Here is a 21,854-nt window from a genome sequence, read left to right on the forward strand (position 1 = left end):
TCACACGCTGTTCTCTGATTGGTTATCGCGACCAGCATGACCTATAGGGCAGCCGCCATACTACAGTGCCCATGATGCATTGCGTTTCCATTTCCAGTGGCCATTTTAAAACATAGAGCGACTCTTTCATGAAAAATTGTTTTATTACGGTAAATTAATTGAGAATTTACCGGTATATTTTTCATTTATAAGTCGCTCTGGAGTATAGGTCGCACCCCCGGCCAAAACATGTAAAAAAGTGCGACTTATAGTCCAAAAAATACGGTATGTCCGCTGTTGGAGCTGGATATGAGTAGTGTGCAGTTTAATGAAAGCATGTCATCATATTTCCTCCCTGTTCATGTGTCCCACACAATGAGCACATCAAAGGACTCCCACCGCACATCCTGGGGGGGGGGGGGGGGGGGGGGGGGGGGGGTTAAAATAAAAACAACACAGTGTGGCATGCTCTGCTCAGAATTGTGCACCTCAATAAAACATAAAAAAAAACAAAACAACAACATAAAAGAAAATAAATGCATAAGTCCAGAAGCCCTGATGTCCGCTGCAACTGCAGCCAGGCTGGCAGCAGCTCAGCCACTTCCAGAATCAGCAGCGCCTCTCCGATCATCTTCGCTATTGTGATGTGCTCCCCTGCAGCTCAACCATTTGGCAAAAAAAAGTTTTTAATGTTTTCATTATGGGGTCTTGTGAGTAGAATTTTGACAGGAAAAAATTCATTTACTCCATTTTGGAATAAGACTGTAACATAACAAAATGTGGAAAAATTGAAGCGATGTGAATACTTTCCAAATGCACTTTATCTAGCTGAGTCACTTGCTGAATAAAAGGTTCATCTGGTCCATGAAAAGGGAGGGGGGGCTGCAACCCCCACCCAATCTGCATAGGAACTCCAAATCAGTACACGTCAACAAAATGGCACACATAACAAAACAGCATGATGGAATGAGAAGTGGAAAATGAAAACTTAGTGAGAAATTTTTTCATCATTTACAGTGTTTAGTTTTTTAAGGCTCAGACAAAAGTGGTCCTGGTATATGGTGGTAACAAAGTCAATATTCAGGATGTCTTGGCTAATTTTTAAAAAGTACATTTTTAATTGCAGCTGTCCAGAAAGAAAAGACTTCAAGTGCTTTACTGCTTAGTGCAGCCAATCCTCCTGTAGCAAGATGCAGTCCAGATTGAAAAGACGTTCCTGCTAGCTTGGCTAACGGGGATTTCCCACAAAGGAATTGTGATCGTAGGACCTTTGTGGCCGGGACGGCGGTGGGATCGAACCCCGGACTGTTCAAACTAAAGACCAGAACTCTACCAGGTCAACCAAAGGGGAATTCCCCATTAGCCAAGCTAGCGAGAACGTCTTTTCAATCCGGACTTCATCTTGCTACATAATCTCCCCACCATTTTTGAGTTCGTCCCGAAGTCCCGAAGTCACAGTTGCATTTAAGCATGTTCTGTGACTACCCACATCCTGCCGACAATGCCAGTTGTGACCGTAGGACCTTTGTGGCTGGGACAGTGGTGGGATTGAACCCCATACTGCTCGCACTAAAGACCAGAACTCTACCAGGTCAGCCAAAGGGGAATTAACTATTAGCCAAGCTAGTGGGAACGTCTTTTCAGTCCACACTTCATTTTGCTACACTCCTAAAAAGGCAAGTGACAGAATTTAGACAAGTAACTAAGGAAAGGCAAGTGACAGAATTTAGACAAGTAACTAAGGAAAGGCAAGTGACAGAATTTAGACAACTAACTAAGGAAGTGCCAATTTTATGACCTTGTAAACTTCCTCTAAGTCCAGTTTCATTAATGTCTTGTATCCTTCTTTTTGCCCTTCTCAAAGACAGGCATTCATCCTGAAGAAAAGATTGATTATCAACCATCTCACTGGGATGATCATTCTCATCTTGGTGGCTGTGATCTCCTCTGCCACAGGTATTCATCCAAGTCATAATACTACAATAGACTACCCAACCACAACCAAAAATCACTTTGTGGTTGCTGTTTACTGATTCATTATTAAATAAAAATTGTTTTCCTGACACAGCAGAAAATCAGAGGCATTTAGAATTCAGGTTGTTAACTCAGCAGTTCATTAAGTTTTAGATAAGACACCATCTGTATAGTACTTGCAGGAAAACTGGGAAAAATCGTTCCCCTTATGTTGTGATTTTATTCAATTAAAATGTTATTTATAAATATATTAATGGACACTTAACTAGAGAGGAAATGAACAAGGCTTTTGCTTGAGAAAATATTTAAAAAGGCCTAGCTAAGGGCCCTATCCCACTGGGGAGAGGATTAATTGCGCAAGAATTGAGTACACAAAGTACGGGCATTCGTTGTCGTCTGCAACAAAAATGGCCAAAAATGACAAATGTCACAGTATGAATTACGGATATATTAATAATATATAGCGAATATATGATGAACAATCACGGTTATATAACGCATGTAGTGAGGAAACTGATCCGACACATTGAGATTATCACGGCAGTATTACGGGTGTATTATGAATGCATCACGCATGTGTTGCGCCTGCACGGCATCTGCATTGTGGTCATAAAAGAAGCACACTCGCTCCTTTCAGCATCACTATTCACACCAACAATACAGCCTCTGGAGCATTTGCTGGACTTGGACAAGTTGATCACAGAGTTAATGTTCATGTTGTCATGCGAGGGTTAACTGTTCATGAGTTTGGGGAGCGGGAGGGGGGGAAGCCGCTCGGGGTGTGAGACGGTGGTTTTTTGTTTTTTTGGGGTTTTTTTGAGCGAATTGTGGATAAACAGCAACTCTTCCTTTTGTTGGTGTTAAATAAAAGTCCTGGATTGCAGCAGCTATTACGTCTTTGTGGATTTACACAGCCGGACCGGCACTGACTGGCAGGTATGCCGCTTTCTGCCACATATAATACTTTGGGTATACGTGATGCGTTTGTTATGCATTCACAGATTGTCCGCAAATCAGCTGCTAAGCGCTTGCGGACAATCTGCAGTCTGCTTGCGCTTGGAGCAGCGCAAGCTTTTCTGTTCCCTGTTTAAACTCCTGATTTGGCCACGTGTGCACATTCAGTGCATCTGGTGTCTGTATGTGCATGTTTAGTGTGAGTCCCAGCCTATGAAACTGTTTCCCTTCATTTAGAAAAAGATAACAGTACTCAACTACTCACCGTGCAGCTGTGGATATTTATTTTTTTAAGATAGTGGATGGTGGCTGCTTTCTGGAAATTCTTCCAAAAACCCATATGCAGAGGCAAAAAATGTTTTTGGTTAAGAAGGCAGTTGAACTAGGTTCCACATACATTTGACTTTTCTCACATGGAGAGAAATTAGACTCGTTCAAAGGCTCCTACTGATGTTCCTTCTTCTCATTGTGGAGGAGGGATATTTGAGGAGGAGTGATCAAAGGCGGAGCTTTGTTTATATCTTGAAATGTGACATTAGTACGCCATTTAGTGGCAGAAAAAAAATTGTAGCACCTTTAAATCCTAGCCTCTAAACTTCAATGATAAATGACTGAATGTTGCTGACAATGATTATATAAACAAAGTACAAAACTCTCAGTCTTCATTAATTATTACAAATATTGACGTATTATAAAAGTATTCATATGTCCTTTTCCTTGATGTGTTTACAGGTATATCTCAGGGTATAAGACAAAGGTGTGACACCCAACAATTCTGTGTCACAATGAGTGGAGAGGAAATAACAGCAGAAGCTGGACTCTGCGCCATTTTACCCTGTTCTTTCACTACTGTCAATAGATTCACTCCTCAGAGTGCAGTTTGGTACAAATGTTCTCCGTCAAAGCGTAAATGTCCTTCATCAGACATAATATTCCATTCCAAGGACAGTGACAAAGCTCAGCTTGATTTTCTTGGACGTGTGGCATTGCTGGATCCTGATCTGAGCCACAACAACTGCACCATCATCATTAATGACCTGGCAAAGTCAGACTCTGGATCATATCAGCTCAGAGTTAATGGTATGCTAAATGGCCAGAAAGACGGATTTTTATTCTCAATGAGAACGACTTTCTCTGTTCAAGGTAGGAAAAATTCTAGATTCATGTATTAGTAGCATTCATTTTTGGTACAACCATTTTTACCTATACTAATGTAATGCACTAATATACCACACTGGACCAAATACATATAAGACTGTATTTTTTTTTTTCGAAAAAACAATAAAAAAATATAGGGAAGGATATAAATTTGTGCCAATATAGTTTTTTCTTTTTTTTAAGCACAACTATGTGGAGCTGGCTTTTGTTTTGTTTAGGCAGACTGTTAGAAAATTTGAAGGAATGTCTCTTTAACACTGCATCAAATCGAGGACCTTTTGTGACCCCTGCTGGTGAGTAGAAACACTAATAGTAATCGCACTCTAATCTTCAATTGGGTAGCGGGACTAATAGTAATAATAAAATGAATTTATTTTGTAGCGCTGGCTCTTTAAGACCTGTTTAGTGAATCAAGACTTGGCTATTTATGAATGACCCTGCACGCTCGTAAGTCACCCAGATCATCAGAGCTACCTCCTGAAAGAACATCTCGAGTTTTGCTTCAATTTTGTTTCAGCTGTATCACTCAAGTGACTTCCTTAGTCAAAGCAGTTCTTCCTGTTCTTTTTTTCTTTTGTTTTTCTCTTCTTCATTCTCTCCCAAATCTAAAAAGAGCTTCCATGACTTGCTACACCAGATAGGCAGAGTTCTGACACTTATCTGATTTTGTATATGATGCCATTAATACTACTTGTCTCTTTGATACCGTGACCGTGACTATCCAGGGTTGGGACCAGGAAGCAGAGTTGTAGTCTTACACACCTCTCTGCAGCTTCTCTCCCCCTGCCATCCCCTCATTACCCCATTCCCATAGAGATGGTGCCTGCTCCCAGACCACCAACAACCAGTAAAAATCTATTTAAGCATAAAAATTCAAAAAGAAAAAATAATATAGCACCTTCAACTGCACCACAGACTAAAACAGTTAAATGTGGTCTATTAAACATTAGATCTCTCTCTTCTAAGTCCCTGTTAGTAAATGATATAATAATGGATCAACATATTGATTTATTCTGCCTTACAGAAACCTGGTTACAGCAGGATGAATATGTTAGTTTAAATGAGTCAACACCCCCGAGTCACACTAACTGCCAGAATGCTCGTAGCACGGGCCGAGGCGGAGGATTAGCAGCAATCTTCCACTCCAGCTTATTAATTAATCAAAAACCCAGACAGAGCTTTAATTCATTTGAAAGCTTGTCTCTTAGTCTTGTCCATCCAAATTGGAAGTCCCCAAAAGCCAGTTTTATTTGTTGTTATCTATCGTCCTCCTGGTCATTACTGTGAGTTTCTCTGTGAATTTTCGGACCTTTTGTCTGACTTAGTGCTTAGCTCAGATAAGATAATTATAGTGGGCGATTTTAACATCCACACAGATGCTGAGAATGACAGCCTCAACACTGCATTTAATCTATTGTTAGACTCAATTGGCTTTGCTCAAAATGTAAATGAGTCCACCCACCACTTTAATCATACCTTAGATCTTGTTCTGACTTATGGTATGGAAATTGAAGACTTAACAGTATTCCCTGAAAACCCCCTTCTGTCTGATCATTTCTTAATAACATTTACATTTACTCTGATGGACTACCCAGTAGTGGGGAATAAGTTTCATTACAGTAGAAGTCTTTCAGAAAGCGCTGTAACTAGGTTTAAGGATATGATTCCTTCTTTATGTTCTCCAATGCCATATACCAACACAGGGCAGAGTAGCTACCTAAACTCTGTGAGTGAGATAGATTATCTCGTCAATAGTTTTATATCCTCATTGAGGACAACTTTGGATGCTGTAGCTCCTCTGAAAAAGAGAGCCTTAAATGAGAAGTGTCTGACTCCGTGTTATAACTCACAAACTCACAGCTTAAAGCAGATAACCCGTAAGTTGGAGAGGAAATGGCGTCTCACTAATTTAGAAGATCTTCACTTAGCCTGGAAAAAGTCTCTGTTGCTCTATAAAAAAGCCCTCCGTAAAGCTAGGACATCTTACTACTCATCACTAATTGAAGAAAATAAGAACAACCCCAGGTTTCTTTTCAGCACTGTAGCCAGGCTGACAAAGAGTCAGAGCTCTATTGAGCCGAGTATTCCTTTAACTTTAACTAGTAATGACTTCATGACTTTCTTTGCTAATAAAATTTTAGCTATTAGAGAAAAAATTACTCATAACCATCCCAAAGACATATCGTTCTCTTTGGCTGCTTTCAGTGATGCCGGTATTTGGTTAGACTCTTTCTCTCCGATTGTTCTGTCTGAGTTATTTTCATTAGTTACTTCCTCCAAACCATCAACATGTCTATTAGACCCCATTCCTACCAGGCTGCTCAAGGAAGCCCTACCATTAATTAATGCTTTGATCTTAAATATGATCAATCTGTCTTTATTAGTTGGCTATGTACCACAGGCTTTTAAGGTGGCAGTAATTAAACCATTACTTAAAAAGCCATCACTTGACCCAGCTATCTTAGCTAATTATAAGCCAATCTCCAACCTTCCTTTTCTCTCAAAAATTCTTGAAAGGGTAGTTGTAAAACAGCTAACTGATCATCTGCAGAGGAATGGTCTATCTGAAGAGTTTCAGTCAGGGTTTAGAATTCATCATAGTACAGAAACAGCATTAGTGAAGGTTACAAATGATCTTCTTATGGCCTCAGACAGTGGACTCATCTTGTTCTGTGCTTGTTCTATTAGACCTCAGTGCTGCTTTTGATACTGTTGACCATAAAAGTTTATTTCAGAGATTAGAGCATGCCATAGGTATTAAAGGCACTGCGCTGCGGTGGTTTGAATCATATTTATCTAATAGATTACAATTTGTTCATGTAAATGGGGAATCTTCTTCACAGACTAAGGTTAATTATGGAGTTCCACAAGGTTCTGTGCTAGGACCAATTTTATTCACTTTATACATGCTTCCCTTAGGCAGTATTATTAGACAGCATTGCTTAAATTTTCATTGTTACGCAGATGATACTCAGCTTTATCTATCCATGAAGCCAGAGGACACACACCAATTAGCTAAACTACAGGACTGTCTTACAGACATAAAGACATGGATGACCTCTAATTTCCTGCTTTTAAACTCAGATAAAACTGAAGTTATTGTACTTGGCCCCACAAATCTTAGAAACATGGTGTCTAGCCAGATCCTACTCTGGATGGCATTACCCTGACCTCTAGTAATACTGTGAGAAATCTTGGAGTCATTTTTGATCAGGATATGTCATTCAATGCGCATATTAAACAAATATGTAGGACTGCTTTTTTGCATTTGCGCAATATCTCTAAAATTAGAAAGGTCTTGTCTCAGAGTGATGCTGAAAAACTAATTCATGCATTTATTTCCTCTAGGCTGGACTATTGTAATTCATTATTATCAGGTTGTCCTAAAAGTTCCCTGAAAAGCCTTCAGTTAATTCAAAATGCTGCAGCTAGAGTACTGACAGGGACTAGAAGGAGAGAGCATATCTCACCCATATTGGCCTCTCTTCATTGGCTTCCTGTTAATTCTAGAATAGAATTTAAAATTCTTCTTCTTACTTATAAGGTTTTGAATAATCAGGTCCCATCTTATCTTAGGGACCTCATAGTACCATATCACCCCAACAGAGCGCTTCGCTCTCAGACTGCAGGCTTACTTGTAGTTCCTAGGGTTTGTAAGAGTAGAATGGGAGGCAGAGCCTTCAGCTTTCAGGCTCCTCTCCTCTGGAACCAGCTCCCAATTCGGATCAGGGAGACAGACACCCTCTCTACTTTTAAGATTAGGCTTAAAACTTTCCTTTTTGCTAAAGCTTATAGTTAGGGCTGGATCAGGTGACCCTGAACCATCCCTTAGTTATGCTGCGACTGCTGGGGGGTTTCCATGATGCACTGAGTGTTTCTTTCTCTTTTTGCTATGTATGCACCACTCTGCATTTAATCATTAGTGATTGATCTCTGCTCCCCTCCACAGCATGTCTTTTTCCTGGTTCTCTCCCTCAGCCCCAACCAGTCCCAGCAGAAGACTGCCCCTCCCTGAGCCTGGTTCTGCTGGAGGTTTCTTCCTGTTAAAAGGGAGTTTTTCCTTCCCACTGTCGCCAAGTGCTTGCTCACAGGGGGTCGTTTTGACAGTTGGGGTTTCTCTGTAATTATTGTATGGCTTTGCCTTGCAATATGAAGCGCCTTGGGGCAACTGTTTGTTGTGATTTGGCGCTATATAAATGAAATTGATTTGATTTGATACTTTAGCAAATAAAATGTTTTAGGATTTCTGGTCTGTATTCTAAACCAATTACATGTGTTACGCAAATCTGATTGGTTAATCATGTGAGATTTCTGACCATAAAATATTGCATAGACGGTGGCAAAATATTTGATGGTTTCAGATTTGATGTATTACTCCGCGCCCTGACTGCGTAGCTACGTAGATGACGTCAGTAATGGCACTGTCAGCTGAGAGCGAGAGAAACGACGCTGTTGCTACAGTAAGCTTCGCGGATCGAATTATACAGAAAAATAATCTGTGCAAACAATGGAATTGGAACGGAGCCGGTAAAACTCAATTTGTGACCGTAAAATCCAGCATTAACATCCGCAAATCATCAGACACAAGGGGGTTATTCTCTAATTATAACTCACTAAACTGAATACATTAATCTGTTGCTTACCGCACAGCAAAATCAAATTAACACAGCAAAAAATAAAATAAAACCAGAAAATCCACTCTTTTCAGTGTTAAATTAACACACAGGCTTTTTATATTGCAATTTCTAAAATTCTGCCCTTTAAACTCACAATGAAAAGTCATTTGTACATCATGAATTAAAAGAAATAAAAATCTAAAAGCCAAAATGATGGTGTGAATAAGTAAGTGCCCTCTTTAGTATAACACATACAAACCAAAACTGTTACATGCAGTCTTCTTCAGACAAGTCAGGAGATGGATACATGAACATTGCATCATTTTGCATCACTACTCATAGCTTCATAGTGGAGCAGAGCAGAGAATTTTCTTCCAACAAAACAGATCAAATCTAGGCTTGCATCTCTATTGTGCATTTTGGCAAATTGTAGCTGACCTTTCATTTCTTCTTTAAAATAATAATAATAATATAAAATCCTTATCTGTACCACTTCATCATGAAGCTGTATAACTGGGGATACAAAATTCAAAACTTGCACTATGTGTAATTTCTTCAGTCACAGCCACAGAAGCCTATAACTTACTCAGGCTTGTCTGAGTGTCTTGTGGCTTTCCTCAGTCGTGTCCTTCTTGGGCAGTCACTCAGTTTTTGAGAACTACACACAGATTTACCATAGAGTACCACCATACTGTTTGTATTTCTACATAATTTATGTAAATTTCAAGACATATTCAGTGTCTTGGAAATGTTCATGTATCCATCCCGTGACTTGTCTGAAGACTGGATGTAGCAGTTTTGGTTTGTATGTGTTATACTAAAGAGGGCACTTACTTATTCACACCATCATTTTGGCTTTTAAATTTTTATTTCTTTTAATTCATGATGTAGAGATTACTTTTCACTGTGAGTTTGAGAAACTTTAATATAAAAAGCCTGAATGTTTGTTTTGATTTTTAATGTCCTAAAAAAAATTCAAACATATTAACACACAAATATTCACTAACCTTTTCACAGTACTCTAACTGCTATACACCATGATGTGTGAGGCCCCAAATATTACAGGAAAAACAAAAAGAAAGCAGTGAGTGACAGAAAACTTCTAATAGACAACAATTTCATATCAATTTTGAAAATCACAGGAAGAGCTTGTTTTGTTTTGTAGTTACTGCAAACACTTACTACATTTACTACACACACACACACACACACCACTCATGTAGCAACACAAAGAATAAACATACTAACAGCACATTACTGTCCCATTGCCAAAGAAAAGTTTATGTTTTTGCATGAAAATATGTCTCTTTAAAACAGGGTTTTCACAGCAAGTGGTGTTTGCAAATTTTCATTAAGTAAAATGTACATCATGCATTCTGTGATTAAAATGGATTTTCAAAGGCTCACAGACAAATGCATATCAGTGGGGCTACGTTTGTTCCTGTGACAACCCTTGACTTGTTCTGGTGATCTCATTGCATTTTCTTCATTAGATCTGAGCCAGAGGCCGACAGTGATGATTCCGGCACTGACAGAGGGACAACAAACAGCACTGATCTGCACTGCTCCAGGACTCTGCTCTGGATCTGTTCCTACATTCACATGGACATGGAGAAGAAGACAGGAGAGTCCTTACATAGTGGAAAATAACATGACGTTAAGCACCGAGAGCCTGACTGCTGTGGCACAGACACACACTTCAACTCTGTCTTTCAGCCCTTCAGCCGGACAGCACGGCACAAAGCTCACTTGTGCTGTCATTTTCAGACATAACGTGATCACAGAGGAGATGGCAATTCTGAAAGTTACATGTGAGTAACTCTGAACTTTGAAATATTTTCACCCTCTGATTTTCTCAAACTGCAGATGGAAGAGTGAGCTTAACAGGAAAAACATCACAATGGGACAAATCTTGGGGAGGGTTTCAGGTTTCCATACTGTCCCAACCTTTTCCGTCTTGGGGTTGTATTTTGCACATGTATTGCTAAGAAACTTCTTATTATTTGACGGTGTCTATATGTGTCTGTCACTGGTTTTTGCAGATGTGAAAGAACTGAAAATCACTGGAGATAAAATTGTGATGGAAGGTGAAGATTTGAATCTGATCTGCAGTGTTGAAAGTTACCCTCCATCTCTTATCACATGGATTCGACTTGAATCCAACAAAAACCTGCCTAATGAAACAAACACCATTCAGCTGAATGACACAGGAACTGACGCGGTGAACAACACAAGGAAAGTCACACTTGTCATCAATAACGCGAGTGCAGAAGATTCTGGACAGTACATCTGTAAGGCAAAACATCTGAACAAGACCTTGACAGAAAAAATTAATATAACAGTGATGTGTAAGTATGCTTAACATCAGTTTATTTGTTATTGTTTTGTTGTGAGGCATTCCGTTTGTTAAGGATTATGAATTCAGAAGGCAAAAGCCCACCACTGACACGTTATATTCTACACACACACTTTCACAAACATTTTTGTTTTGTCTGTACCACTGAAGACATTTGATCCAGTTGACCGGGCTGTTCTCTGGGCCATCTTGAGAATTTGCACAATCCCCAACAATTTGGTGGATATCACTTCCAGTATACACACGGGCACTGTGAGTGTTGTGTGTCGTGTGGGTAGAGTCTGGCATTTTTCACATATGAATACTGGCTTTCATCAGGGATGTGTTCTGACTCCTGCACTCTTCAAAGCTTGCATTTGTAACTGAATGACATATATCTTTGTGCCTCCGGTGGGATTCGAACACCAAAATCCTCACTCACACGGCCAGTGCTCCACCATTTCAGCCAAAAGGGGAATCATCCCACTCCCCAAGCTAGTAGGAACATATTTAAATCTGGATTTCACCTTGTTACACATCTCCCTACCACATTTTGACCTCATTCTGATGTCACATATGCATGTTAAGCTTTAAGAACTTTCTCCTGCGACTATTTGGTTCACTGCCAAATCCTGCCAATAATGACAATTTGTAACCAAGTGACATAAATTGTTGTGGATCCTGGTGGGATCTGAATACTAGTCTCCTCTCTCATGAGGCTCTACCAGGTCAACCAAAGGAGAATTCCCCTACTAGTCAAGCCAGTAGGTATATTTTTCAGTCTGGATTTCACATTTGTACAAGTGGACTCCCTTGCACAGTTGGGGAAAACCAGCCCTTTAGGTGCCTTTGATGGCTTGGAAAGTTTTAATGACCTTGACTTTCTAGAGGATGCTGTGATCTATGTCGAATCGATGGATACCCTGACTGCAGCAGTTGAGTACCTGAGTACGGTATCACAGTGTCTTAGTTTGTGGAGCTAATGGAGTCATGAGACTGCTGGACAGAAGTGCTTGGTGATGCCAATACCTTTGCAGGTGAATGAAGGTGAAAGTCCACAGAATCCTGCTCCTTCCCATCTTACTGGAACATGAACGCTAACTACTAAGTTAGAGTGACAACTGTTTTGGTACTCTGACCTTTGAAGGATACTTAATTATCACTGCAATGACTTTGTGTCAAACAAATGGTTATGTTTGGAGACTCAGAAGAGGAGAATCAACTGCTTTGTGAGGGAACTTCAGCTACATTTCTCGAGGAACAATCCCACACACAGGTGCATCAGTGTTGAAGACACAGAGCTGCTGGAGGAGACAAAGTCCATGCCCACGTTTCACCTGGTTGTAGCAGATTGATGGTTACTTTCAAGAGGTGTGGATGAACTGGTTGTCTTGTTGTGTGTTGGGGGGTTTGGCTGGACATTTTGGTGTTGTTTTCTTTTCTTTGCTCTCCAGGTGGTATGCAAACTGGTTTTTGTCTGTGGAGAAGGTGCTGGCAGAAGAATCCTTCACCCTCATCAGCATTATTGGCTGCACTTGTGGAGAATGTTCACGTGCAGGCCTAATGACTTGCAGCACCTGTGGATGATGCTCACGTGCAAACTTAAAGACTTTCAGCTGAAGCAGATAATGAGCTGGCGTTCTGCATTTAAGCCATGACTGATTCGAGCAGAATTGCCGGGAACTCGACCTTGTGACGTTCGTTTGTGAGACGCTGAGGACCGCGCCAGGGTTTGACACATCGTGCCTGTGAAGGAGGACGGGTGAGGGACACATGCTGTCAGCACACATCAGAGGTGATGATTGTCTGAATAAGTGTTAACAGTAATTTGGTATTTTGTTACGCAGTATATTTGAACAGTGATGAGAATTGTGAAGTTTGCTTCTCACTGCCGTGGCGTACGGAATGATGATTCTCCACCTGTTGTGAGAAGCTGCTCATTTACATAAAGCTTAAATTCAGACCTGAATGTGTTGCTGATAGTGTGTGCCTCTGAAGGATATTTGTTGTAGCTGTGTTAACTTACCTCACCTTTTCCATCCTTCACAGAGTCAGTTTGTCGTATCCACCTGGGGGGTGTTCAGCGGTGAGTCTGGGTCCAGAAGCGCCAAGCTTTGATTCATCTTCCTGTTAAAAGGGAGTTTTTCCTTCCCACTGTAGCCAAGTGCTTGCTCACAGGGGGTCGTTTTGACCGTTGGGGTTTTACATCATTATTGTATGGCCTTGCCTTACAATATAAAGCGCCTTGGGGCAACTGTTTGTTGTGATTTGGCGCTATATAAAAAAAAAATTGATTGATTGATTGATTGATTTGGGCGCTGGAGAGCGCGCTGTCCTTCACCTCGCCAGACAACCGCACATTTATGTTGTACACAAAGTATTGCACATTTACGCAATATCTCTAAAATCAGAAAGGTCTTGTCTCAGAGTGATGCTGAAAAAGTAATTCATGCATTTATTTCCTCTAGGCTGGACTATTGTAATTCATTATTATCAGGTTGTCCTAAAAGTTCCCTAAAAAGCCTTCAGTTGGTTCAGAATGCTGCAGCTAGAGTACTGACGGGGACTAGCAGGAGAGAGCATATCTCACCCGTGTTGGCCTCTCTTCAATGGCTTCCTGTTAATTCTAGAATAGAATTTAAAATTCTTCTTCTTACTTATAAGGTTTTGAATAATCAGGTCCCATCTTATCTTAGGGACCTCGTAGTACCATATTACCCCATTAGAGCGCTTCGCTCTCAGACTGCGGGCTTACTTGTAGTTCCTAGGGTTTGTAAGAGTAGAATGGGAGGCAGAGCCTTCAGCTTTCAGGCTCCTCTCCTGTGGAACCAGCTCCCAATTCAGATCAGGGAGACAGATACCCTCTCTACTTTTAAGATTAGGCTTAAAACTTTCCTTTTCGCTAAGGCTTATAGTTAGGGCTGGATCGGGTGACCCTGGACCATCCCTTGGTTATGCTGCTTTAGACGTAGATTGTGGGGGGGTTCCCATGATGCACTGTTTCTTTCTCTTTTTGCTCCGTATGCATTACTCTGCATTTAATCATTAGTGATCGATCTCTGCCCCCCTTCACGGCATGTCTTTTCCTGTTTTTTTCCCTCAGCCCCAACCAGTCTCAGCAGAAGACTGCCCCTCCCTGAGCCTGGTTCTGCTGGAGGTTTCTTCCTGTTAAAAGGGAGTTTTTCCTTCCCACTGTTGCCAAGTGCTTGCTCATAGGGGGTCGTTTTGACCGTTGGGGTTTTTCATAATTATTGTATGGCCTTGCCTTACAATATGGAGCTCCTTGGGGCAACTGTTTGTTGTGATTTGGCGCTATATAAGAAAAAAGTTGATTGATTGATTGACAAGAGGGAAATAAAACTGTTTTGTTTTTGGAATGCTTTCTGGTTATTTAGCGCTGGGTTCGGTCAGACGTTGGTCCGCTCCTCAACCTGCGTCTGCACATAACAGTAGTTCCCGGCCATTCTAAAATGGACCCAGCGGCAGAAGCGGTTCCTTTTGCTGAAAGAGTTCAAGAATACTTGGAGAAGATATGGGAGCAATTACGGCCTCTCGCAAATCAAATTAAACAAACAGATGCTTGCATGATGGAGCTTGCAGCGCAAGCCGTTCTGCTTCCTGCTGCTCCACTATCGATACTGGTGCAGATAACTCCGTCACCCAAGGGGAGGCGGAGTGCGGCGGATTATTCCGTGGATTTCCGAATTTTTTCTGCTCAGTCCGGTTGGAATGCCGCAGCTTTGAGAGGAGTGTTTGTGGATGGTTTGAACGATTCTTTAAAAGACGAGCTAGCGTTCCGTAACGAACCAAAAGATTTAGATGAGCTAATATCTTTGGCTATTCGTCTAGATGATCAGATAAAGGAGCGTGGACGCGAGAGAGGGCGGACATCAGAGCGGGTCTTTTCGTCTCGGGGTTTTCCTCTTCTTCGCCCCACTGAGACTCCTCCGATGGGACCTCTGGCTCCTCTTGCGGATGAGCCCATGCAGCTCGGACGAGCTGAAGCCGCCATATTGCCCCGGTCACATAAGCGTCAAGAAAGATAGTGATGACGTATCTCCAGGTGTTCTTAGACAGGCATAATAATGGACACAAAAAAAAAAAACAGACCTTTGGTTGTTTAGTTATTTGGGCTGTTTTTGTTTTCATGTAAGGGGTTATAAATTGTTTGGGGATTTAGAGGCGGTTCTGGTGGAGTGAACGACTGGCAGTTCAGAGCTCGGCTGGACTCAGGAAATCATATGTTTTCATTTTTTGGACTTAGGTATTTTCTGTTTGAGGATTGGGTCGTTTTGTTTTGTTGTTTTTTATTTCCCTGATTCCCTAACCCCAACCTCACATGCTCTAAGACCGTTTGTCTTTTGGGTTGTGGAGTGGTGCAGGTTGGTCACGCTGAGCGTTTCTCAGAAGACCTCTGCACCTGGGGGGGGGGGTTGTCAGGGGCGTTTTTTTTGGTTTGGTTGATGCCCGGTTCCTCTCCAGCCCTGGTGGACCTTTGACCGTTCGTCATTTTTGTTACCGGGGTATGGTGCAGCGGGAACGTACCTCAGTCAGAGTGGTGGGCCGATCTGAGCCGTTCGCCATTTCGGTGGTTCGGTCGGTTTGGGGCACCGGACGTATTTCCGGTTTTCCGCTGCGCTTAGGGGATGGGACTGGGTTGGTTTTTCCTGTTTCCTTCCCCAGCTTGGTAGTTTTGTGCCGTTCGCCAAAATTGAGCTGACGTTAGGCTCTGGGAGTGATCTGGGGTCTTTCGGGGTGCTGGGGGGGGGTAACAGGGTTTGCCGGTTGTTTTATTTGCCCCCGGGGTGGTTTAATTAAGTCCACCAAAGTATTGCACAAGAGAGAAATAAAACTGTTTTGTTTTTGGAACCGCTTTCTGGTTATTTAGCGCTGGGTTCGGTCAGACGTTGGTCCGCTCCTCAACCTGCGTCTGCAGATAACATGTCTGCCTGGTTGGTTACCCAAAATATTTTCTTCAGAGTGGTGAATGTGCCGATGTGCAGCAACACCGCATGCATTGCTCACATTCCAGAACTTCGAGATAAAAACAGGAAGAAATGCAGTTTCAGAAATTTTTGGGAGTAATTTTGAAGATTTACTTGAGTATCTCAGCCTACACGCAGCTACAGTTTTGGTAAGACAAGACCTTAGGTTTTGTGATAAATTAAAGTGATGCAATGTTAGTATTTTTTTTCAGATGTGAGAGAACCTGTCCTCACAGGAAACAAAACTGTGGAGGAGGGTGATGCTCTGAACCTGACTTGCGGTGTTGAAAGTGTTCCTCCATCTCTTATCACATGGACTAAACCTGTCTCCAACATAAACCTCCAAAGTAAAACCAAATCCAAGCTGATGAGCAACACTGGAACGGCCACTCTTGTCATTCCCCACCTAACAGCACAAGATTCTGGATGGTACCACTGTACTGCAAACTACCTAAACACTACGCAGACTATACATGCCTACGTAACAGTGTTTTGTAAGTACATCTTGCCAATACTGTCAAAAATTAAATGTATTTTCTTAATTACCACCTTCTGTTTTCTGCAATGTTGTTTCTGCTTGGGTGCCTGTAGCGCTGCCAAAGATCCTGGCCGGCTCTGGATGCACACTTCAGTCTGAGGTCCTGACTTGTGTATGTGCCACTCGAGGAATTCCGTTACCTGTCATCAAATGGCCACTGTTGGAAAAACACACAGAATACTCTGTGGTTACCACTGTGACAAACTACACAGTTAACACCACCCTCATGTTGTCGGTGAAAGACATCAACAATTCCACAACCGAGTGTGTCAGCAGCAATAAAAATGGCAACGCCAAAGAGAAGCTCACCATTATCATGAAGGAACAGAAACCAGTGGAGGGTAACCATGTTCTTTCCCCAACTGCACAAATGTGCACGACCTTCTTCCTTATCGATTCATGTAGAAACAACAGAGAATACAGTTACATTTTAAAAGCATTACTTATTCTCTTTGATTACAGAGCAGACCAGTGAATCATTCGTTGTGACACGGCCAGAAGTGATCATTGCATTTTTGATTGGTGCACTTCTTTGTGCAGTGCTGTTCTGTTTGATAAAATTATGCCACAGGTACAAGTTTTTTTCCTTGCATATTAAAAAAAATTCTAGATTGAAATGCTGTTTTTTGTTTTTTGTTATTTTGCCATATCAGGATTTGTTCATGCACAATGCTGTCCAGAATTTAACAAAAGTAGGTATTTGCTATCCTGAGATACACTGATCTTTTCTCAACCACTAACTTACAAGGTTGAAGCCTATTGAGACCAATGTTTAAAAAAAAAGATTAGGGGGCTTGTTTAATATTTTCAGAAAATAATCTGATTTCCCTTGTTTAAACTTGTAAATTTATGAGAAATAAGCTTGGGTATTCTTTGAAATTATAAATATACAAGTTTGTAAGAAAAACACAGATATTCTGCATATATAAAGTCACAAATTTTGGGGATTTTTTTTTTTGAGAATTTTTTAACCAGCAATGGTGCTAATGCCCACATGTGTTCATGACTTTGTGCACATTATTCTAATGTTCCCAAACTCGTGAGAATAGCATTGCAAAGTAACTGAACACTCCCTATTTCTTCTTCTGAACTGTTATCAGTTGCCAGTATTTGTGTTGGCACATTAAAAAACCCACCTGGACTAAGGGATGATGACAGGTGCTTGTTTCAGTTCTGATAAACTGCTGCATATTTCAGTGTGACATGTGGTCACAATCAACCAAAAACAATGTGATTTAGAGAAACAAAATACAGATAATGTAATGCAAAAATTACTGGAGTTTGCACGTTCTCCTCATGTTTGCGTGGGTTTCCTCCAGGTGCTGCGGTTTCCTACATCTAAAGACATGCAGGTTGGGTGAATTGGAAACTTTATAATTGTCCAGGTCTCCCTTGCAAAAGAGATCTCAATCTCAATGGGACTAAATAAAAGTTAAATTCTTTTTTTTAAATCGTGTAATTACATACATCACTTGAAATTCAGCGGTCAGCTGGTAAAAGTGGAGGCATAATTATTTTTCCTGTTGTTACTGTGTAAAGCAATGCCCTGGTTAGCACTATCATGTCACCAACTGTTTGTTGAAACCAAGGTCATTGGTGTACAGTACTTCACATTTTTGTTACTAAAAGTGTCCTTCCTCCTTGTATGCTCCAGCTTCCTCCCACAGTTCAAATCATGCTATGCATTTTAAAGCAGTTGTTGGCAGAACTACGGTTTGAGCCTACAAATGTTCTGATAATGTTAATTGAGCATGAGTTGGGGAAAATACACATGGTTTTTGAAAGTAAACATTTTGTTTGTTTGTATAATACCTGACATTTTTATGTATTTTTCCCCAGAAAAAAACTGAAGAGCTCCAGAAACCTGGCTGACAACCTAGAAATGGAGACCGGTCGTCAGGAACCACTGGTATTGACACAATTATTAAATTTTTGCTAAAACAGTAACTCTTTAAAATGCTCCTTTAACACAGAAGTAAACGCTTCTATACTCACAAAACGTCTAGTGCTAGGGGTGGGCAAAGCAAAAGACAAGTGTGGTTCGTAGTTTCTAACCACCACTGTTATGGTTTTTATGTGATATGCCTACATTATGATAATAACAAGCTGAAATATACAATTTTTTTGCACCCATGGGTATGGTTGTCCAACAATGGGGTCTGTTCAGGAACAGTTCCTGTACCATGGTATAATGTGGCAGCAGAACACGTTTGTGCCATAGAGTAGCCAAAATTTGGTCTGACGTCTAGTGCCCCATTTTAGTGGTAATTTATTGCCACAGCACGCTGACACTTGTATAGGACCTAACAGTGTTGCTAAGAACATATCTTCAAACATGAATAAAGTGCTGGAAACACAGAATGAATGTCCAACACAATGAATCACACAGTGAAAATGTTAATAAACATAATGATGCAAATAGGGGTGTCACAATACATGTATTTGTATTGAACCACACCCTACACGTGCGATGGTTTGGTGTGCAGAACTGTACGTAGAATACATGTTATGACTCTGCACAGTATGATTATAGACTGGTGTGTATTTGTTTCCATACTGATCCACATTTGTGTTAAATCACTGTCCCCATATGAGATCAGTCCGATGATTTTAGACAGACAATGGCATCGACTTCTGGCAAAAGTTGATGTTTAACATGAATTATTGCAAAACTTCATAGATGAAACAGCTGTCAAATAGCAGCACTGTGTGCAATGGTGTCTGCACAGAATGAGGTTTTATGAGATGCCTTCATTTGTGCAAAAAACACTTAAAATGGACAAAATATTGTAAGTGGTCGAGCTCAACACGTTGCGCAACAACAAAAAACAAACAAAAAAGCAAAACACAACACCCTGAACATTAAATCCATCCCAATGCGAATGACGAGAGATGTAATCCAATTCATAAATGTTTAATGAAATTTTGTTTTTACATCTACACTTTATTTGAAAGTGCTAACGTGTCTGACGGCAACTCTGTGCATCTCACAGATTAAAGATACTATATAGAGATTTGAAGAATTAAAAAAAAACGAGGTGAGACCTGAACTGTGACTACTGTGTACTATGACACCCCTGCCTGCTCCCATACTCAGGCATGTCCAGCAGATAGGGATATCACATAAGCAATTCAACTGAATGGTAAAGTGTGTCCAAACGTTTGATTGGTACTACATGTATCTGTAACGTTTTAACAGTTCACAAATTATTGCTCACACATGATTGACGGGTCTGAAATCTTTGCAGGGTGATACAGATTTTGTTTGTTGACATTGTGCTGGATGTGTTGACTCAGTACATTAAGTTTGACCATACTGATTTTGAAAATGTACAGACATTAATACAACTGGTTAAATGTTGAACCCAAGAAAACTATTGTTAATTACAGGATTTCTGCACTATTACAGATAAACGCTGGTCAATCATTGGAGCATGATCTGAACTTCCACCACCAAATGGAACTCAGTGAGACTACAGCATTGGGTAAATTGCCTCTTGACCTTGATGGTGATCCAAAAGAAGTGCAGTATGCCAGCATCTATTTTCCAAGAAAGAGTCCCACAAACACAGTGAAGAGAGAGACCACAAAGACGGAGTATGCTGAAATTAAGAAAGCACAAAAAGAAACGAGACAAGACAGTCACGGAGAGCAAGATCAAGTGAAGTGGACATCTGGGGAAGATAAGGATACAAAACTTTGTTTGCCAGAAGAGCAGAATTGTGAGGAGGCAGTGTATTCCAACGTGAAAGATATAATGGGGGAGATTTGATGAGTGAGTTAGTCGAGTAAAGTCGATATGAATCTGTGAACTGTCCTGTGGGGACTTTCAGGTTACTCTATAAACACTTAAAGGTTTAAATATGGTTATGTTAAATAATGATAATTTAAAAAAAAAACTTCAAGGAGAAACCTTCGCAATTTAGCTGTATTTCACTGCTGTATGTATTTGTATAAAGTGCTTTGTTGGATTTAAAGTATTGATGTATGTCTGTGTATATACCAATTACAACTTTAGAGTTATACTGAGAACAGGTTCTGTGATGCGACGTCTTCTTGAGTGAAAAGAGACTTTGCACAGGGCTTCATGTTCAAGTACTGAAAATCTACGCACAAAACATACCCCGATAATACAGTTTGAGCAGCATTTAGCCTCTATAGGCCACTGCTCAAAAACTAATGTATGTTCAAATGAAAGCTTAATATTTTTTTCTTATTTAGCCATAATGCAAATAAATAAATAAACTACATTTCTGTAGCTCACACATTCATGACATTCAGGTTGAAGTCTAATATTTCTTAGTTAAAAAGTGTAAATATAATTATTGTATAATTATAGTTATTGTTTAATACTTGTGTTGAAAAGAATTGTTTGACAATAATAATTATTGCTCAAATATCAATTCTACATTTTTGTAAACATTTAACTGAATGCCGTTGTCACCAAACAAATGGTCCCCCCTAAAAATCAGTCCACCCTGCTTTCACTGCGCATGCATCATTAGCCGCGGTTCATGGAGTATCAACTCGTTTCTGCTTCAAACTGCAGTCCAGTCATCATCGAACTCAGCGACAGATATCTGAAACTTTTGGGACTGTCTGCACAAACCATTCAGAGGATGGGGGTGTCAGCAGAAACCATTTTAAACCGGCATGTCCGCTAACCAGGGCATGAGAATATTTTTTGTAGGATACTACTGGCATTATGTAAATTGCTCAGCCAATCACAAAGTCTGTACACTCTACATCACTCACACGATTAGCATATCAATGCAATGCATTTCTGGAAAAATGTACCAATAAATAATGTGTCCTTATTCTACATATTGCAATGCTTTATGCTACTGCTTAGGTGAACACGTTAAGTTTCATAGAGCTTGTTAAAATCATGTCCATGGGTGCTTTTGATGTCAAAATTATTCATGTAAAAAAAAAAGAAAAACTCATCCATGCCAGTTCAGTATTTCCTGGTGTATGTCCAAGAGGAGGATAATTCTTGTGTTGTCTGCTCTTTAAAACAGGAATTATATATTAAATAGTGCGGTTGTGGTGTGTGTGTGTGTGTGTGTGTGTGTGTGTGTGTGTGTGTGTGTGTGTGTGTGTGTGTGTGTGTGTGTGTGTGTGTGTGTGTGTGTGTGTGTGTGTGTGTGTGTGTGTGTGTGTGTGTGTGTGTGTGTGTGTGTGTGTGTTTGTTTGTTTGTTTGTTTGTGGTGGCCAAGTGGTTAATGCACTTGGTTTCAGTTCAGAAGCTTCCAGGTTCAAATCCCACCCCTGCCACATTTCTCCATGTCATGTGGAGTTGCGTCAGGAAGGGC

The 21,854-nt window shown here is 40.6% G+C and overlaps 1 protein-coding gene across 1 annotated transcript; it reads left to right on the plus strand.

The window, feature by feature from the left end:
* Positions 1–1,731: 1,731 nt before the first annotated feature.
* Positions 1,732–20,830, plus strand: LOC117513914 (sialic acid-binding Ig-like lectin 10). Its single transcript, XM_034174160.1, has 9 exons — positions 1,732–1,935; positions 3,640–4,050; positions 10,175–10,492; positions 10,724–11,029; positions 16,214–16,495; positions 16,593–16,880; positions 17,002–17,110; positions 18,379–18,448; positions 19,949–20,830. Exons 1-9 carry the CDS (start codon positions 1,893–1,895, stop codon positions 20,309–20,311), a joined length of 2,190 nt encoding a protein of 729 aa, XP_034030051.1. The 5' UTR covers positions 1,732–1,892; the 3' UTR covers positions 20,312–20,830.
* The last annotated feature ends 1,024 nt before the right edge of the window (positions 20,831–21,854 follow it).

The sequence above is a fragment of the Thalassophryne amazonica genome, chromosome 7, assembly GCF_902500255.1.
Source record: "Thalassophryne amazonica chromosome 7, fThaAma1.1, whole genome shotgun sequence".
NCBI classification, from domain to species: Eukaryota; Metazoa; Chordata; class Actinopteri; order Batrachoidiformes; family Batrachoididae; genus Thalassophryne; species Thalassophryne amazonica.

Bases quoted from the DNA above. Each gene is read 5' to 3' on its own strand.
- LOC117513914 (XM_034174160.1), top strand. From the start codon at position 1,893: ATGATCATTCTCATCTTGGTGGCTGTGATCTCCTCTGCCACAG. The intron at 1,936-3,639 runs GTATTCATCCAA...ATGTGTTTACAG, and splicing joins TGTGATCTCCTCTGCCACAG to GTATATCTCAGGGTATAAGA. The intron at 10,493-10,723 runs GTGAGTAACTCT...TGGTTTTTGCAG, and splicing joins GGCAATTCTGAAAGTTACAT to ATGTGAAAGAACTGAAAATC.